The sequence below is a fragment of the Excalfactoria chinensis genome, chromosome 4 (genome assembly GCF_039878825.1).
Source record: "Excalfactoria chinensis isolate bCotChi1 chromosome 4, bCotChi1.hap2, whole genome shotgun sequence".
NCBI classification, from domain to species: domain Eukaryota; kingdom Metazoa; phylum Chordata; class Aves; order Galliformes; family Phasianidae; genus Excalfactoria; species Excalfactoria chinensis.
In genome coordinates, this window is record NC_092828.1 from 2,673,886 (window position 1) to 2,694,058 (window position 20,173).

The following is a 20,173-nucleotide window of genomic DNA, read 5'->3' on the forward strand; positions in this document are numbered from 1 at the left end:
GGCAGGGCACAGGTAGCAGAAACGCTGCCTTGTCTTTGTGAAAGACTGCCTGGCTTCCTTGTGCCTTGTGGGGAAGATGAGCAGCACATGAAGAGGTGCTGAGGAGCAAGGGGCTGAAGTTGCACTGATGGGGGGTCAAAAAACCACAAGTATCTGTGTTTCAAGTCCTGGAAGACTTTTCTTTCAATACTGGTGTTGTGCTTGGTGCAGAAGGCTGCCTCTGACCACCGCTTTTGGTGAGCTGTTAAAATGGGTCTCCTCTAGCAAGCCCTGCTGACTGCAGGAGAAGCCAGCAGGACTGCTTTGGGGCTGAGTGACTTGTTCTTGCTGCCTTTATCCAGCTGGCAAGCTTGTTCAGACCGAAATGTTGCCTTGGATAAAGCCTGAGCACGAGAATGGTGATGAAACAGCACTCAGCAGGAGGTGAGTTTCCAGCATGTGCAGCCAACATGAATTAACCTTGATCTCACAGTGGTGCATGAGCTGTTGGTGTCACAGGTTTACAAGTTCAGGAAGGGCTCTGCTATGTCTGTGGATAGCTGAGGACTATTCTGCTCCTGCAACTCTCCAGGTAGCAGAGCAAACAAGGTGTGCCTGCTTCCGCTGCAATAAACCTGTTGCAATCTTACCGGGTTGGTGTTTGCACAACTGTGGAACAAAGGCGGATTTAACAGCTGCCTGTTCCACTCATTCATGCATCAGACCGATGCCTTGTGCTTAAGTTCAATTAATAATTCTCCTGCCTTCTGCTTTCGTGCTTTACTTCTGATGGTGTAAATGACTCTGAAAAGGGCTGTGAGTGACTTTGGCAGGGAGCTGTCTGGGTTAGGAAAGAGAGGAGTGAGGGGAAGGTAAAAAGAGAAGGATTGTCCAGTTTGACATATTTACAGCCCTGGAGAGCTTGGAAAGTACATCCTGAAACAACAGGCTTCTCAGAAGGCTGATGAAAGGGGAAAAGGGGGAGAAGTTACAACACGGGTGTTTGTTGTGCCAGGAGCGGAGGAGAGCCAGAGCCAGCAGCACTGCCGTTCTTTTGTATGCATTTGATGAAATAATGGAGATCGTTACAGCTATTAGGGAGGAAAAAAAGGAAAAAACAAAACAAACAAACAAACAAAAATGGCTTTTCAAACTGAATATATATATATATATATAAATGATTATTTTTTATTTCCTATTTCTTAGGCACCACTAGAAACCTCCCATATATGCACTGTCCCTATGGCACCATGCTAACTTGCTGCACCATACTCTGTATCCAGGTGCTTCTGGAGCCCATGAGAGGTTCAGTTCTGATTTGAAAGCTTCAAGCAATATCTCCACTGGCTATAGTGAAAAGTGCTTCAACAGCTGATTACTGTCACTATTAAAAATAGCCTCTTTGGTTCTGTTTCTGAGTTGGTCTGGCTTCTGCTTTGGTTGCTCAATCTTCTTTTTCTCTCTGCCTGGATTAAATTAGATGGTTGGTTTCAAGTATTCATTGTTTGTAAACACTCTTCAGACTGTGGGCAATGAACCTGCATTACAGACACATACATAGTTGCCCCCATCATGTGTTGACTGTATTCTGAATAGTTGCAATTCAAATAATAATAAAAGCAAGGGTGGATTTGTCTGCTTCCATTTAGTTTTTCCTATGAAATGAGATCTTGTTCTTTTTTATCTAAGTTCCTCTCCAACACAGTGAATGCTGTTGTTTAGGTTGCTGATTAAGGGTGATGCTTAATTCCTAGCAAAGAAAGACTCAGTGGGAACCAAGGCGCTGGCACAGACTGCCTAGGGAGGTGATACCAACCTGGGAGGTGTTCAAGAACCTTGGAGATGTGGCACTTGGAGACGTGGTTAGTGGGCAAGGTGGGATGGGTTGGGGTTGGACTTGATGATCTTAGAGGTCTTTTCCAACCTTAATGATTCTGAGATCCTATGAAGATTAGCAGGCTTGATTACCATGTGGTTGCCTCCATTGATGGACAGATAGCAGAGCTGACACCCAAAATGTAACATAAGGAGAGGAATCCCATCTCAAGTGACCAGTATTGTTCTTTATGGCATGCTGGATGCCCCCTGCTTGCATACAACTTTTTGTGTGGTATGAAGCAAAACCTGAAGGAAGAGGAAGGTCTTTTTTTTAAAAAACTATCTGATCTAGGTTGGAAAAAAAAACACGCACAAACCCAAGAAAACAAAACCTCATAGAAATACTTATAAGCATGCAAGCTTTGTTTTGAGTGCATTGCCATGTGTCATCACAGCTACGGCAGTGCTACCATGAGGGTAGTATACGGGTGAGCTAAGAATAGGAGATTTCCTTGAGAAATGTTTTTGTTTATTTTATTCTTGTGTTTTATATTGTCTGAACCTCGTTGACCTTTTCCTTAAGGGTCCTAGAAGAATAGAGGGTATTGTTGTCATAAGGATGGCAGCTGTGAACAGCTGTGTTTCCCTGGCTTCTTCCTTGTGAGCTGCAAGGTTTTGCTGGCAGAATTAGAAGAAAATCTTTATGTGGACACACCTCTGAACTTTGGTGGCTTTGCTGATGGTTTAAGGGAAGATAATACCAGCATCCGGGGTGCGATACTAGGAATGGAAACCTAGGATTCCAAGTTGGTCATCCATCGATGGCCATTGGAGAAAGTAAATTGTTGCAAAGATTTGCCTGCTGGGGAGCAGCAGTTGGGGGCAGTTTTTTTCTTTTGAATGTTTTCATGGATTTTATTAAAGATATATTTTTGGAATGGGGTAACTGGACAGTAGTGAGAAGGGGCAAATGAAGGGTAGTGGCACTTAGAGAGGTGTGGGCCGTGTGGTGATGGACACTGAGAAAAGAGAGCAGGGCTGGGTGATGAAATGAGTAAAATACCATGAGTGAGGCTTTCAGATAAGTGAGAGGTAAGAGGATCGAGGATGCATTTTTAAGACACGATGAAGATGATGTGTATATATATATATATATGTATATATAGTAATTGGATGTAACCCTGGCTGGTGGCTTGGCAGATCATAACGGTAGGGCATCGCACATTAAAAAAATAAGGCATTTTATGTGCTTATCTTAATTATGAGCCTCCCATTGTATAAATAATAGTGAAATAAAGTGCAGTGAGGATTCATAGGTGTCTTATGGTCTGTTCATTTCACAATGAAGCATGCATTTGATTGGGAAGCCCAGGCTCTTGATAAATCTTAATTGCCTTCCCCTGCTGATCATACAGTGAAGGTTGCTGGCTAATTAAGGGTGGTTTCTAAATCAGGATTCTGAACACACAAAACAACCTGTTATTTTCTCATCTGTCTAGACAGCTCACCTAATCCAGTATTAAAATTCTGAAACAGAAGGGAAAAACATTTCCTTGAAGCTTTCATGTGAAGAATTCACATGAGCTTGCCAAAGCCAGGATTAGGAAAGCTGTGCTTAAAAAAGCTGATTTACAGCTGTTCGTATGGGGTGTAGATGGCAGAAAAGGTGTTTCTTTACTGTGGCAACTGAAATACTTGCACTGATGTGTTGTCTGGAGGCTGGTTGAGAAGTGGAGAGTGTTGTAAAACGTCTATGGGTTGTAATAAGTCTGGAAGGCTTTTCTATTAAGGGCTAGGTTATCAGAGCATGGAGCTTCTCACCACAGAGCTTACGTGAAGGCCAGGAGTAGAGAGGTGTTCAAAAAGGAGCAGTTAGATGCAAGGGGAAGAAGTCCCCAAGGGTAGTTACAATCAGAGGTGTTGTTGTTTGCTCTACTTTATGACGTCCCTACTGGACTTACTGTTGGAAGTTTGCTGGCCTTAAACTAGGAGAACATTGTTCCTATTTGTACCAATCATACTCTTCAATATGACTTTCTGTGGCCATTCTTAGGAACCCTTTTCTTTGCCCTTCATACTCCAGTGATGGACTTCCCTGAGGCTTGGAGTAGGGAGGTCCCAGAGTTTGTGGCCAATTTTAAAGATCTTAAAAGAACCCAAAGAAATCTCACTTCTTACCTTGTTAGGTGAAAAGTCAATAAGTTGGCACACTTGGCTTGGGAAGTAGGGGAGTACTGCCTGATCATCCACTGGCTGTTTGCTCCTTGAGAAGCCTTGGTACAAGGTCCCATGAAATGTAGTGGCTTCATTCAACCTCCAGGGAAGATGAGGGTTGATGGCAGTTATCTGCAGCTGAGATCTTGACCCATCTCATCGCTTGCTGTAGGGAGGGAACTTTGCGTCCCGCTCCTCTCTTCCTGCTCCAGAGCGTTTCTGTTGATTGCAGAACCAGGGGGAAAACGTTCTTGCTACTCAAAGTATTGCAGTGCTTTTGAGTACTGCTTGTTCACCTCGTCTTGGCAGCTCACTGCTTTCCCACCTGCCAAATAACTGCAGGACTAGAAAGCACCGATTGCTCGACATGTTTGACTTTAGCTTGGAAATAACTCTTCAAACACCAGTAGCTGGCTCCCTGTGGCAAATATCTGCAAGACAAGATCTTGCAAGACATCAGGAGGTGACTGCTGTTAACAGCAGTAGCAGTTTTTGGTGTGGCTCCGTGTCACCTGTTCCGTTGTCCAGTGGCAGTTGGAGCATACTGCACAGGCAGTTTGTTGTAGGCACTGTGCTACTGTCCCTTGCAGGTAAGCCCACATAGAGTGAATTGAATGGAAGCTGTTTGACCTGAAGCTACGCATTTTCAAAATGGTTGTCGAGAGTACCTGGAGGACAACTTTATTTTTCACTCCACTGCTTAAATCTCTACGGACTGCAGTCTGGTGTCGCTTCTGTTACAGAGAGCAGGAGATGTTTGGCCAACACGCATAAATACTTTAAGATCCCAGAGTAAAAGGGATTCTCCAAATGAAATCACTGTTGCTTTGTATTTAATTAGCACACAGGGTCATATACAGCAATAGTTGAGCAGTTTCTCAAGCACAGAGCTTTGAAACTTCTTCTGGTGATGCAAGGGAGAAACAGGAGTCTTTGATGCTGGCCAGATGTTTGAGAATTGGAAAGGAGTATCCAGAAGCTTGGCAGCTTGGCAGCAGGTAAGCAGCAGTAGTAACTTTTTGGGTTCCAGTAAATGTTGGTTATCCCCAATTAAGGTCTACCCTTAACTATAAAGCTAAGGCTGCGTACTATAATAGGGTAATGGGATTCGAGAAGTGATGGCATACACAGTTAAAAAGATGGCCTCTAGTCTGCAGAGCGAAACACGGGATACTGCTTAGAGAAGCACTTGGATATGTTGGGTAGTTAGAGGTAAAGCTGTTCTAGTCAGGTCTACTGTGGGTTTGAACCTCTCCTCATCAAAGAATAAAGCAATTCCTCATGTATCAGGACAATGTTGGCTCCAGGGGCTGCATCACATGGCTGCGAATTTCTGAACTGCTCTCGTCGGCTTTCATCAGTTGAACCATTTTGTTCATCTGTACCGCTTCTGTAATGATTGGTTTTGGTATCTGAGCTCTGTGCTTTGAGCTAAATCCTTTCTACCGTATCCCATCGTTATGTGATCTGAAGCTGGTGCTTTGTGGTTGCCACAGAGGCAAAGTGAAGCTTCATTAGTGTGCTGTGGAGCATGTCAGCATTGGGTATGTGATTCTCTCATTCATTCTTTTAAAGTCTTTACCACAAAATTGCCACTTCTGGAGGTTATATTAAGAGACGGGAGTTTGAAAATCCTTTGGTTTCACTGGAAATAGTCTGCATGGCACAAGAGGGTGGGGATTTCTCCAGTTTCCAGTAGCCTGCTCCAGGCCAAAAGGCTGTTGCAACCCAATTTGACCTCAGTTATCCTTCTTATACATCCCAAGTTTACCGTCTTTCCTGCTGGACATTTTTTGTTGCAGAGTTCTTCGGGATTTTGATGAGGATACCTTTGAGCCGAGTTCCCTCAACACACTTGTCTGCTTTTTCCATAGGTTCCTTAGAAAGAGAGCTTGGACGGCATGCAAAGTTGTGAAATATCTGGAGACAGCACGGATGATCCTCTTAGTAGTGGCCTACGGAGAAAACGACAGCCTCGAATAGTAGTTATTGGTGCTGGGCTTGCAGGCCTGTCCGCAGCAAAAGCACTCTTGGAAAGTGGTTTCACGGATGTAACTATCCTTGAGGCGACTGACCGAATTGGAGGCCGCGTCCAAAGTGTGAAACTTGGTAAGAGCAGTGTTTCGAGGGGAATAAGTCATCCAGTGGGCTCTCGGTTTTTACTTGCTTTTTTAATGTTGGCAGGTTTTTGTATTATTAAGTTAATAACACTTGCAGAAGTTTTCTTGGCATGTGCATCTTGAGCTCCTTTCAGAGTGAATGAGTTGGTATGAATGTGCTATCCATGTCTTGCAAGGGAGGGCTGCTCCAAAATGGGTCATGTTTCTGTACAGTGGAGGTCTTACTGATGATAACTCTCTTATAAAAGGAGCTCTATGAGAAGTGTTCTGTGATTAAATAACTGTCAAGGACAGCCTGTGAATCAGGCTGCTGGAAAAAACCTCTTCAGTGTATCCTTTCATATTTGTTGCCTACTTTCCTACCTCTGTGGCTTCCTTTCTCAAGTCAGTTGAAAGGGCTTGTAAAATCTCTAAATGCAAAGTTCTGGAACAAGGGGAACAAGCTGGTCTGGTGGTTGACCACCCTGCCCACGGCAGGGAGGTTGAAACTGGATGATCTTTGAGGTCCCTTTCAACTCAGACTATTCTATTCTATTCTATGATATGATTTGATAAGTGTAGCCCTTTGCTGCTTAGTAGTCAGTGAAACTTTCCCTTGGTATCTAGGAGGGCCTTGCCTGTCTCTTCAACATAAGAGGCAAAAGACTCTTTGCTTCTTCTGAACTGCCGTCCTAATTTCAATTAACTCATTCTGTTTCTGATATCACTGTATATTTATTAGATACAGTCTCTTTCTGGCCTATTTTTATTTTTTTTTTTAAATCTAACATCACTTTCTATATTTTACTCTATAAACTCACCACAATAAATAAACAGCGATGTCCTATGAACTTTTAGAAGGGAAACAAATGAAAAGGCAGTTGGACAAATCTGATTTCCAGGGTTTGAATAGGGCACTTTACGTTCTGCTGAGACTTGGCATAGAGCTTAGAATGGGAAGTGTGTCCTCTACACACAATACACTGTATTAAAAATATCCTGGATCGTGTCTGCAAGAGGAGGGAAGTGTCAAAGATCTGAAATCTGCAGGGAGCAATATATAATTTCATCAGTGCACCTGTGAAATAAGTCTATGCTATTAGTACAGAGAGCAGTTCTCTCTTTGGACACCTTCACCAGTTACTCATCATCTCTTTACCTTTGCTTGGGAACCTACTTCCTCTTGGTTATCACTTTAACTAACGTGAGGCATTGCTGGAGATGCTCAAGGTCAGGCAGGATGGGGCTTTGAGCACCTTATGCAGCTGTGGGTGTCCCTTTTCATTGCAGGAGAGAGGCACTGAACCTTTAAAGCTCACTTCCAACTTGGGTGATCTTTTTAAGTTGTCCAGATTATACTGTCTAGGGATTGACTGTATTTACTGCAGTTCTCTCCCATTGTAGGAGCACTTTCTGGCCCCTTGCATGCTTTGCAGATTCACACTCCCTCCGGCTAAATGATTTTGGAGCTATGTTGGGTGGTGAAGTCTTCAGAAGCAGCAATGCCCACAGCCTCCCTATTTACTGATGCAAGGCAAAAGATCAGTTTAATCTTGAGCCCTATTTTTCTTCCATTCCACACTGCTCCAAAGAGAAAGATTGCACCAGGGGTGTGCCAAGACCTGCTCATTTTTCCAAACTGGCTAAACCTTCCAAAACTGGTTACAAAAGTAGTTATTCTGGATCTTCAACATGTGACCACTTAGATCTGCTTGTCTAAATGGCATTTAAACGTTACAGCTCCCTAGCCAGTCCTTGACTGAAGATCTGCTTTAAATCTTCAGCAGAACAGGTGAACCCTGGAGGACAGGTGAGGCAGAGGGTTTCTGTTTCTGGATTGCGTGTTTCTTGTACATGAGCCATGACATCTGTCCCCACTGCAGATACTTCATGACAGGATACTCAAGGAATAGTCAGGGCTTCAAAGGGAAATGGGAGAGTTCCTGTGCGTAGTCAGTAGGCTTGATATGCAATCTGTGCATTCCTTTGGAAAACTGATGCTCTGCTGTATTGTTGTGCATGGGCCTGTTTTGACTGCTGCTTGTATCTCAGTAATCACATTTGCAGAGTAGGAAGTAGACTGTATTTTTGTTGTATCGACGGATTTGTTCTAAGTAGATTAAGATTGAAACAAAAAAACCTTTCATAGATTAACTTTCTTTGCTTAAAAAATATGTCCTTTAATTTTACACTGTTAAATAATTGGTCATGTAACTTACATTAGGTAACGACTAGCTTATCCATGATGGAGATGATAGTGAGTTTCTCAGACCCACAGGCAAGAATGACTGTTTTCAATGCGTTGGTATTTGATGCCATTCCACGCAACTACTGAAAATAGCGACGCATCATTCATGCAACTGAGCACCAATATATTCTTCTTTCAAAGCTCAGGTGCCCCATAAATAAGAGCTTTGTGCAGGAAGATTGTTCATGCTGCAGAGAGCAAACTCCTGACATAACACAGCAGGCACTATGCCTGCTACTGATCTGGCATGTGATGACTCGCAGGAGGATTGCCATAATGAGGTGACTGCCACATGCAATATTTATGAGCTTTGTACCTTTGACTGCCAACATACAGCAGTCATTTCCGCCAGGCTGGGTGTGCAGGGACTGCATTTGCAGTGCCTTCAGTATTCATCTTTGTGCCTGGATGCTCTGATCCCCATGCTTTGGGATAGGAACACGTAAGACATGCATAAGGATTCACATAAGGAACATGTTGCGCTCATGTCTGTGATGTGTGTTTTGAAGGACAGTTGTGCTGTTCAGTGACAAGGCTGTTGTCTGCTTAGCAAAATGGGGTATATGGGGTTTCTCTTTGAGGCAGTGTCTCAGCCACGTTTCTTGGAGCTTTCACCTATTGAACTTGACTGCGTGAGTATGGTGCTGCAGTGGCTTTCTAGCTGAGCATCAATTTACATCTTAAACAGTATCTGATGACTGCTGACTGCGTGATCCTTCCTTCATCAAGCCGGATCCTATTAGCATCCCACTTAATGAGGCATTTGTGCACCTCTGCAGAGCGAGCTGCACAGTGTGCTGTTATCTGTGATGCTGCTCTGTTAAACTTTGCTGCAGGACTTCTGAGAATCTGTAAAAATGTGGGTAAGAGACATGACTTCAGCTTATTTTCAGCACCTCCTTCAGCTGCTGAACATTGTCCTGTGCCATTAGCCCAGTGCTGGTTCAAACTCTGTTAGTCGTAAGAAAAGGAGGAGAGTGGGGCTGACCAAACTCTTTCTGTTTTGCTGGAAGCAAAATGTGTTTGATGCTTAATCTGCAGCTTCTAAAGAACCTGATGGAAATTTTCAAGGACATCAGTACTAAAATAGGATCCGTTCCCTCATCTGGACCATTAACTAACTGTAACACAAACCATATTTGTAAATAACATTCATTTTTAATTATGGGAAAGGGTTTGGTTTGTAGATCAGTGTTGCAGTCCTAGGGCATTCCTAGTTTTTCCTCCTGCTCTCTGCTGTCAGTGCTTTTGTTCCTGTGTTTGGGCTTCCATCCCCTCCTTTACAGTATAGCAGATATTTGAAGTCTTTAGGTAATCTATATGTGCTCTTTCTCTCCTATTTGGGCATGGCAGTGAAGAGTTGATGGTTGGACTTGATGATCTTAGAGATCTTTTCCAACCTTAATAATTCCTGGATCCTTTTTGGCAGGGCACGCCACTTTTGAACTGGGAGCTACGTGGATTCATGGTTCACATGGAAACCCAGTCTATCATCTAGCAGAAGACAATGGTTTACTTGAAGAGACTACTGATGGTGAGAGAAGCGTTGGCCGGATCAGTCTTTACTCCAAGAATGGGGTGGCTTATCATCTTACCAACAATGGGCAAAGGATCCCCAAAGATGTGGTTGAAGAATTCAGTGATTTATACAACGAGGTTGGTATTCAGCTCGTAGTTTTGCATGATACACTGGAAGCCTCTGTTATTTCTGCTAGTAATGTCTTGAATTTCATCTCAAAAAGTCAAGCCTGAGTTTTTGTTCATCTGCTTAAGTAACACCCATTTGTCTCTAATGTGGGATTACTGTTGTTAGGATGAACGATTTTTCCACGTCATCAATTTAATCACTTCCAGTGATTGCTGGGGAGACCCAATCGTTTGCTGTAGAAAGTTGCTACTTAATTAAAAGGGTAAAGGAGGGATCAAATTACTATACAAAGCAGAATGCAAAAGCTTAGCAACAACCAGCTAAACATTGTAGCCCCGTGACATTTTATTGATGTTATAAATACCGTAGTGTACAGTGTGGCGTGCCAAAGTCAACTCAGTGTCGTAGGAATCGCAAGTCTTCCTGCATCAGAAGGAAAAGGACATCTTTTATTGTAGATTCAGGCCATCACTGGGTTTGTTTTAAAGTCTTTCTAACCTGTTTTTGCTCAGTGTTTACTGATCTCCTCATATACACTGAACAGAAGAGGGCCTCAGGACGTGGTAGAAGAGCCAGACAGGAAAAAACTCCACACAGCTACACATACAGAACCCAAAAATATTAAAAGGAAGACTGCAAGATAAAAATATATGTTTAGTGGAAAGATTAAGCTCTGCTGAAGAAGCTGTAAGCCGGTGTTAAATTATTAGTAAAGAAGCACCAACCTTATGTTGATATAAGTGGGCAATGCTGTTGTGATCCTAATCATAGCCAAGCATTATTACTTTCATCAGTCTGTTGGCATGCCCGCAACCTTCAGATTTTCATCTGATGATGAGCTTCGTAGTATTTGATGCGTGGATAAATGCACAGTAGAGTGTGATTACCCTTGGATAGTTTCTGTTTAGCAATCTGTCCATGAACATTTAGAAAGACTCCAAGAGAAAAATCACTGTAGCCTGTAAAGAATTATTAAGAGCTGAATGTGGAGGAAGGCTGTGGATTTTTTACTTGGAAAGACTTTTAATAATATATCCTGGGGCTCTGCAATCTGTGATGAGACGGCACAGAATTATTTCACTTTTAGAGAAAAGTCATAGGAATTTCAAAGAAAGCTCATTATGGGAGGGATTTAGCAACCTTAGGAATCCAGTATGGAATTATTTAGTAATTCAGCATGGAAAGGAAATGATTCTGGACAAATGTAGGTGGGGGTAATTCGACTGAACTGCTTTCTCAGCCTACTGGGTCAAAACAGAACCACAGCCAGCCAGAATGAAAGATGGGTAAAACACATGGAACAGGATTAACAGCATATTGGAATTGAAGAGGAGGAGGAAATAGGTGAAAATACCTCAGTAAGCAGCATTACTTATGTTAATGGAACTCCACCAACTCCTTGCACTGCTCAGGGATCGTCCTATCTCAGAGATGATTAAGAAAGCCTCCAGCAAAGGGAGGGTGTCAGGTGCTGACTCTGAAAGGAGAGTACAAAGATGAGAGCTACTTGGCTTTTTGAGATACAGTCAGTAAGATAAAGGCTGTAACAAGGTGTCAGTGCTTTAAAAATGATTAATTTGGTAAATCTGCCCTTCCTTATAAAGCAAGAAGAAGGAGGCAGCCAGTGACAAGAGAGAACAACACATTTAAAGTTAATCTTCTGTACGCAATGTGTAATTACCTTATCGTTGCCACAGGATATCTTTATTGCTAGGAAACAGAGAATGATTTCACGTTTATGAATTGTAAAAATGTCTACAGCTACGCTCTGCAATAAAGAATTTACAAGGGACAGCTTAATCAAGGAGGGAGCATCAGGCAGCCTCTGGCTGCTGTTGCTTTCTCTTCAGTCCCTCAAAGAGTGCTTGAATGTCTTGCAAGGTAGCCCATGGTTTTATTTAGCTTCTTCTTCCAGGGTGTCGGATTGGACGGTCTGCAGTGAGTTAATACAGCAGACCAAGTTCTTCCCTGCATTGAGCAGGAAGAGTGGTTTCTGTGACCTCCTGAAAATCCCCACTTAAAAAGGCTGTATGTATATACAAGTGCCTCAGTGAGGGGGAAGATAGGAACATGTGCGGTATGCAGGCGGCTTTGGGAACCTTTTCCTCTGACATAAACGCAGGGAATGTTTCTGTTTACATGTGCTGAGTCAGCCTGGTGCTTTTCTATTTTTTTCCTCTCCTCCTTCCTACCACCCCCTTGCTTTTGTCACTCTGCACTTTTAGAAGGTAGGATTTTAGGTGTTGGAATACTGCAAAGTTGTCCAACACAAACAACCATTTTACAGATCACCAAACCCTGAGGTCAGGCTCCTGCTTTGCCTCATAGGAGCTCCCAAACCCTTCTTGGAGCCTTGGTTCAACATCATGTGTAGTCTCTCAGGCTGCATCTCTCCCCGTAGAAAAGACTCATAAAGCAAAGGCTGTGACTGACACAAGCTGTCCTGACTCAAAAAGGAGAAGAAAAAAAAAACAACAAAGATGCAAAGCCTAATCAGGAATGGAGCACTGGCATTAACAGTGGAAAATGTAGTCCTGAATGGACAGGGGCTAAATTTGTCACAGCTTCAGATGCTTTGCCTTCCCCTACACAGCTGGCTCCCTTCCCATGCTCTCTGACGGCTCTCCTTTTGCTGTGGCCATGTGCTTGGGCTCTGTGTGTGCCTTCACCTCTGCTTCTCGATGTGTATTTCTCTAGTCTCAGTTATTTTGTCATTTGGAGACCAAATTCAAGTGAGTGCAAAGCACAGAGGATCTCCCTCAACTGTTTCACTTGGGGGGATGTGGGGTCACTGAAACTGCAGCCAACAAGGTGAGATCTGCCTCTGCATATTGAATTCCCCTAGTGTGAATGGCAGTGCATCCCAGTATCACCAGCTTAGCCTCACTAATACATCTGGAGAGTCCTGAGGCTTTTTCCAGGCACTTATCCAATCTTTTTTGGCTGGCTTCTGCTTCTATGTGAGTTTTGCTTCTTTTTGTTTGCGGTAGCCTGGATTTCTAACAGCTGAAAGGATGCCTCACAGAAGCCTCTATCTGGTTACAAGGAAGCTGAGCCATCTTCTATAGCAGAAAGTTCCCTATGAGAATCTGTCTTAGCTGAGAACCACTATTGTTTTAAGACCGTCTCTTAGAGTTAAGATGGGTCACTTCTGTCACTATTTAGTCCTTATTTTCCTCTGCAAACAATCATTTATGGCCAGTTCCCAGGTATTTGTGAAGGTGGTGAGCTTCACTGTGCTTGCCCATGTGTTTTGCATTCTATTTGGAGAATGTGCCTGTTTTTACTTCTCAGTAAGGGCATGGTCCCTGAAGGCCTGCTTCTGAGGAACGCTCTCTAACCATCAGCTAATTAATGGCCTTGTTATCTCTCAGCTTTCTCCTGTGCACTGGGGGTGGGATGCAGCCAAAGAATTACACACTCTTCCACCCTTCACACCCCCACCCTATGCTGGGCTTCATGCCATCTCCAATTAAGCTCCAGTGTGTTGTGTTATTTAGAGAGCTGGGCCAAAGGGCCAGCAAGAGTCAGCGTTCCCTCCCTGCCTTTCTTTTGCACTGGCAGCTGTCTGGCCTAGTAACAACATGAGCCTATCTCCATCAAGGTTGAGGGCTGATCGGGGATTAAGTCACTTGAGTTTTTAAGCCAAGTGAGGAAATGGCAAGGCTGTGGATCGTCGCTGGCACTGACAGGAAGGAGTGTGACTTGGGATGTGCTTTCCTGACATCCTTCAACCCTGAGAAGCTTCTTTATTTAGATTTGTTCTTCCTAAGAGGCTGCCTCTTCCTGTGGTGGGTGAGCACTGACGTAGTAAACACATGCAGGTAATAGAGGGGACATCCTTGGGTAGAGCCTACGTTCCTTTCAGAGACCCTTGTTATTGTATACCCCAGTCAGAAAGAAGACAGAAAAAGTGGAGCCATTGTAGAATTATACCCTTTCAATTAACACCTATTTGTATTTTAATATTTGATCTTCAGTCCCATATAGCCTCAGGACTGAATGTAAATCCTCAGAACTAGGGATGAAACGTGCCTAAAAGGTGTTGCTTGAGATATTCTACTTCTTTTGCTTCTGCTGATAGTTCTTGCAGATGTACTTTTAGGGCTAATTTTTCTGCCTGAACCCGAACGTGGGATGTCTTGATGTAGGATTTGCTGTCATTTATCCTCATGCTTCTTTCCTGACAGTGGATAAAAGCACTGATATAACAAGGATTCTGAGAAAAAATAATAATAAATCTGGGTGCCAGTCATGCTCATTCATTATCTGATTGATGGGATGACATCCATAGGAACAGCTTTACTCTGTGACTCTCAGCACAGCGAGTTGGGCATTTCTGCTCTTTTCTCTGTTGGGCAATGAGGAGTACAACAGTTAATAAAAACATACCCATGGCTTACATATCCTTTTGGCCAAATGGTAGCTGGATTTTAACACAGCTTTGCTTGTCTTGTGAACGTGTTATCTGCTTATAGCGTGCAATCAGCTTATGGAAGCTGAGCTGCATTGTGTTGACGCAAGGTCCTTGAAGCTCGTACTTGCTGGAGATGGTCTGGGCCTAGGAAATCTATGGATTGAGAGTAATGGGGTGCCGAAACTGCCAAATTCTATTGCTGTCTCTAGGAGATAGAGAAGGTACCATTCCCTTTCTTTTGCTGGAAGCCTCTGTTTTGTAAAGGGTCTCCACCTTTCTCTCCTGGAAATCTCTTTGAAGAGGCTCCATGTCTCAGTGTCTGCAGGTCTCACTTATCTTCAGCATTTCTACTCATTTTTCTTATTCTTACAATGTATTTTCTCTTTTTTTTTCACTATACTTCCTTCTTAAGTTTTCTCCTCATTCTTTACATGTCCTAATCTGTTCTTTCCTCCATTTGCTCACATACCTGCTCTCTCCTGTTCCTACCATTCCTGTGCGTTTTCTCTCAGCACCTTCCCATCTTCATTCTTCTTCCATTTTGCCTCCTGAAATTCACATCTCTCCTAAAACCCAAGAGAAAAATGAAGCTTCTGAGGAGCACTGAGGTGAAGGAAGCTGGAACATGATTAATTAGCTGTATCAGTAGACAATGGGAAGCTCTTGGAGCCTCTGATGGACAACTAGCTGCCTGCCAAGCACTTATTTTTGAACGGAAGCCCTCAGGATGCCTAATTCATGTGTCTCCAAAAAAAGATGATGAGTTACAGTCAAACCAGTTTAGGTAGGGAAAAGCTCACTGAGAGTTTGTCTGTCTGGGGCTGCACCTGGGACACAGAGGTGGGAGAGGACTTTGAATGAACTACGTCACCTGCTCTTCTGCAAGTGACAGAAGACATGTTCAAATGAATCCTAACTTAATAGTCGGTTAATATTAACTTAATAATGACTTCATAGTGACTAGACTGCTGCTGGCAAGTAAGGGTGATTATCGTAGGCCATTTGTCTTTGCTTGGAGTCTTGTTTCCTTCCTTCTGCCCAGCACATCTGTGGGTGTAGTCACAGGTGGTGTTGGAGCAGAGTGCAATGAACTAAATCTTGGAGGTTGGCAAGGGAAGGTAACCTGAACACACTCTATTTGGATGGAGGAAAAAGCTTATCCTGCATGGGGCTTGGATGCTGCTGCGAATCACGTTGTCCATCTTCCTGTCCCATCTCTTGCAGGTCTATAACCTGACTCAGGAGTTCTTCCAACGAGGTAAACCAGTCAATGCTGAGAGCCAGAATAGTGTGGGCGTCTTTACACGGGACGTAGTCCGGAAACGTGTCAAAGCTGATCCAGATGACACAGAAGCTGTCAAGAGGTTGAAACTAGCCATGATCCAGCAGTACCTTAAGGTGTGTGTACACATTGTTCTTTAATTGTTTTTACTAAACAATCTGGGACCTCAGAGACCTGTCCCATCACTGAGGAATTGCTGTCTGTGGGCTCCTGCTGCTGTGTTTTGTTTATGTAGACAACCTTTCCCCTTGAGACATATGCTAAGACAGTGGGCTGTAGGAAACAATGCATTTGTTGCTTTTTTTCTTGCCTTGGCTTTCTGTCTTTCTATGGGATTTCCTAGGCCATCTTCTAGTCTGATTTAAGGTTTTCTTACACCTGGAGCTACTCTGTTGTCATCTTCTTTTAGTGATGTGTTGTCTTATGCCTTACACTTGGCACCCCATGATCCCACCAAGTATCTTTTACCCCCTTCTGCCTCTGCCCATATCTCAGAGACCAGAAGAAATGTAACTTTGGTACGAAGAAATCCCTGGAAAGCATTTTGAAAGGTAAAGTAATAAAGTCAAAGGCAGATTGTATAAACCAGTGTCCTAATCATCTTTCCTCACAGCTTCCCTCGTTCTTTTTATGCCTTGGCCTAAATGAGATCACTGTGCTGCATCAAGCACTCCGCAAGTAGAGTGTAACAGTCATTCCTATTTCAGTATTTTAGCTGAAGCGTCGTCTTGGTAGCTGCTTGTTTTTCTCCCTGTTAACTGGTTTGCACTTTACCTTCATGGTTGAAATAACCCAACAGCCATCACTGTTATCTCCATAATGACCCAGGGCACAGGATCTGTGCTATAGCCCAGCAGAACTGACCCTGAGTGGTGGTGGATGGTGTAGAAACACAGCAGGCTCAGAGGACAGATCTTCAAGACTTGCTGGCAACGTGGCCCAGTGGCAGCTCCTGATTAATCCTTCCTTGGATACACTGCTATGCTCAGGTTGCAGCAGCCATCTTGATACAGTTCCAGGAGCAGTCTGTGAACTACCTAGTGCAACTTTAACCTTTTCCTAAACAGCTATATGACTTGTTTGCATGACGTCTTAGCCCAGCATGGAGATTCCTGCCCTGTATCGGGGTACTCCAGGCTTCCAAGGGTAGTCTTCAAAGTGTAGAAAGGCCTGGAAAGTGGGGTGAAAGGGTAAGGCATGGAACTGTAAAGTTCCCTTCATCTGAAATGCTTAAAGAACTACAGTGTGGGAATAATCGTGATTTGAAGGTTCTTAGATCACTGTGTCCTATGCATCTTTATTAGAAGCTTATCATGAGGCAGACCAAACATTTCTGCCTTTGTTTGAGGGATTGATGCAAGCTGCATCTATGCCTAATACTCCTGCTAACACTGACCTACAGGCTGTGGATATAAAGCATTGATAATCACATCAAGAGAACCAACTGCAAGTGTCTGCCCCTGGATGGAGCTGTGGGTTTTTAATGCTAGGAGACAGTCAGAACTGTAACCCGGTGTCATCAGAAGGAGACATATAATCTCTTAACCGTGGCTGATGGAACTGTGGCCAATGCAACCAAGGCCAGTGCAGCTTGTGACCATAACAAAGTGGTTTCTCTAACTAGAAGCAAGGTTGAGGGACAGATTTCATCAGATCTTGCAGAATGCTTTTTTACTTGTGACTATAATGTGCTTTAAGAGGGGGATTCAGGATTCCCAGTTTGAACATCTGCTTTTTCTCCTTGCAGTGAGTTGCTCTGTGGCAATGTTGCTTCTGTGTTGCTTTTCCTTAGGTAGAGAGTTGTGAGAGCAGCTCCCACAGCATGGATGAAGTCTCACTCAGTGAATTTGGGGAATGGACGGAGATCCCTGGGGCTCATCACATCATTCCATGTGGTTTCATTAAAATCGTGGAGATTTTAGCCCGCTCCATTCCTGAATCTGTCATTCAGCTCCGCAAGCCGGTCAAGTGCATCCACTGGAACCAGTCAGTCAGCAAAGAGATTGAGAGGGTGGCTGACCACAACAGTGACCTCCCTGAAGAGGACAAGAGCTCCAATGTCTTCGTGGAGTGCGAGGACTGTGAGTTCATCCCAGCTGACCACGTCATTGTGACTGTGTCCCTGGGAGTCTTGAAGAAACGCCACGAGAGCCTGTTCCATCCCCGCTTGCCCGAGGAGAAGGTGATGGCCATTGAGAAACTGGGCATCAATACCACCGACAAGATTTTCCTTGAGTTTGAAGAGCCCTTCTGGAGTTCTGAATGCAACAGCATCCAGTTTGTTTGGGAAGATGAAGCGGAGAGCGAGAGCTTGACTTACCCAGAGGAGCTGTGGTACAAGAAGATCTGCAGCTTCGATGTACTCTACCCACCAGAGCGGTACGGCCACGTGCTGAGTGGCTGGATCTGTGGAGAAGAGGCTTTGATCATGGAGAAGTGCGATGATGAAACTGTGGCAGAAACCTGCACCGAAATGCTACGGAAATTTACAGGTCAGCCATGCCCTGGTTTATCTAGTGAGTGGAAAAGAGAGGGAGAGTGGGGGGTTGAGTGTAGAATAGCCATAAGGGAGGAAGTATGCTAGAGTAATTTTTAGTTCTTTGTCATCTTATGTTGCTCTGATTGGGTTGGATAAGTGCTTCCAGCATACCTCCTGCTCGGGTGTGCCTGGAAGCTATTTATACAGAGGGGCTGATAACCAGCTCAGGAAGTGGTGCTTGAGGATTCCACATCCTCTGCTTTGTTTAATCACAAACTGTAAGTATTTGTAAGAGCAGTGTCCTCCAAGATTAGATATATTTTGTGCTATTCTAGAAACAATCCCTCGATTAACCTATTTATATCTGTTACCTCATGCTACCCAAATGTCGACACCCAGTGAGTTTCCAGCCTTACCTCTTCTCCATGACCTCCAGTTAATTGAAGTGATTTGCCTTCACAAGTGTAGCTTTCCCCTGCATTTACAGACCATTTGCTGCTGAGAATGGAGAGATGTAGAGAAGGGGACCTGGAAGCTGAGGACTGCCTGCATAGCTGGCCATTGCCAGAAGAGGTTTTACATTTTAGTAGTCTCTTTAGAAAACATTGGCTAGACTTTGTTTTCAAAAACTCTATTGCAGGGACCAAAACTGAATCCTTGTCTCATTCTTCTCAGCGATACATCTGTGATGGATGATGGTGACCCTGTGTTTCTTTCTGCTGCAGCCCTCAGAGAAGTAGGACGAGTCAGTGCTGAGCTCTGGGCAGCTTCTGCTTCCCGAGCTGTTTGTTTTCAGTGGTGTTGGATATCCCTGCATTACGTTGCAGTAGCAGTACACACACGCCTTCATTCCTCTTGACTTCAGCAGGCCAGCTGCTGCTCTATGGAAGCACGACGGGAGGCTTTAATGCCAAGTTCTAGTGCTGACGTCTCCCTGAGAGTATAAACAACCTTGTTTGCTGCAGCTCTTCTCACTTAACCTCCTTTTTCTTTTTCATTAACATCTGAATTTATCTATGACAATCGATTCCTTGGCTTTGTCTTAATTTGGCAGATGGGAGTATACTCTTTTACTCTCCCTCTTCTTTGTTGTCCTCCTTTGCTGTTATTGTTATTGTGCTGGATGTTCCTCTCTTTCTCCTGGGATGGAAATACATTGGCACTGAGTCATTGGTATGTGCTGCAGTTGCTGTTCCAGCTGATGCTGCACCTGGTCACTGTCCATCAGACTCTTCAGCTGAATGATTGCTGTCTCAGTCTCCAATCCTGGGTTATCTAACCCTGGAGAAATTCACATGGAATATTACAGAGCTTTGCCCTGCAGTGAATGTTTTGTGCATAAGACTGCAAAAGTCTCCAACCTGTCCTTGAATCACCAATTATATAACATGACCTGTTCCACTTTTTTTTTTTTCCAAAAAGAAAACCAAAAACCCACCTGTTGGTTTTTAGGGGGGATACTTGTTTGGGCTCATAATTTTACCATTGCTCCCCAGAAGCTTAGACTTGACCCTGCACTTGATGGAAAGAGAGGCAGGTAGTTCAGATCTTCCTTGCTCTGTTGCTTGTGGAGCCTTTTCCATTGGCTTAAGAGGGTGTTGGACAAGTCCTATTGTCAGTCCATTCTTTTAGAGTGTTATATTATACTGAGAATTTCTCTCTGAGAGAAGATAATATACCTTTGTAACCTTAAATTTCACTTGCGGGTTAATTCTGGGGCTTATCTGGCTTTGCTGATAAAAACATATGGGGTTGTTTTAAGCCTAAGAACCACTGACAGTTACAGCTCTTCCCAAGAGGTTGGCAGAAGGGTGCAGGCTCCTGTGGATCTGATTAAATGCGAAGCCTTCAGACAATTAGAGGTCTTGCTCTGCTTTCTTTGTTGGCTAAGCTCCGAGCATTAGATGCCAGAAGGTGATGATTGCAGGCCTGCTCCCTCTGATTTGCCAAGCTGAGGCTGGAGGTGCCCTGAGGATTCCTTCCTGGCCT

At 43.8% G+C, this 20,173-nt stretch overlaps 1 protein-coding gene across 2 annotated transcripts in view; it reads left to right on the top strand.

The window, feature by feature from the left end:
* Nucleotides 1–20,173, top strand: part of SMOX (spermine oxidase) — a 57,751-nt gene that overhangs the window by 16,909 nt on the left and 20,669 nt on the right. For both annotated transcript variants that reach the window (XM_072334857.1, XM_072334856.1), the window contains exons 2-5: nt 5,886–6,120; nt 9,788–10,014; nt 15,648–15,821; nt 17,498–18,197. In XM_072334857.1, coding sequence (XP_072190958.1) covers nt 5,913–6,120; nt 9,788–10,014; nt 15,648–15,821; nt 17,498–18,197 — 1,309 coding nt within the window. In that variant the 5' untranslated portion in view covers nt 5,886–5,912. The remainder of the gene's footprint in view (nt 1–5,885; nt 6,121–9,787; nt 10,015–15,647; nt 15,822–17,497; nt 18,198–20,173) is intronic.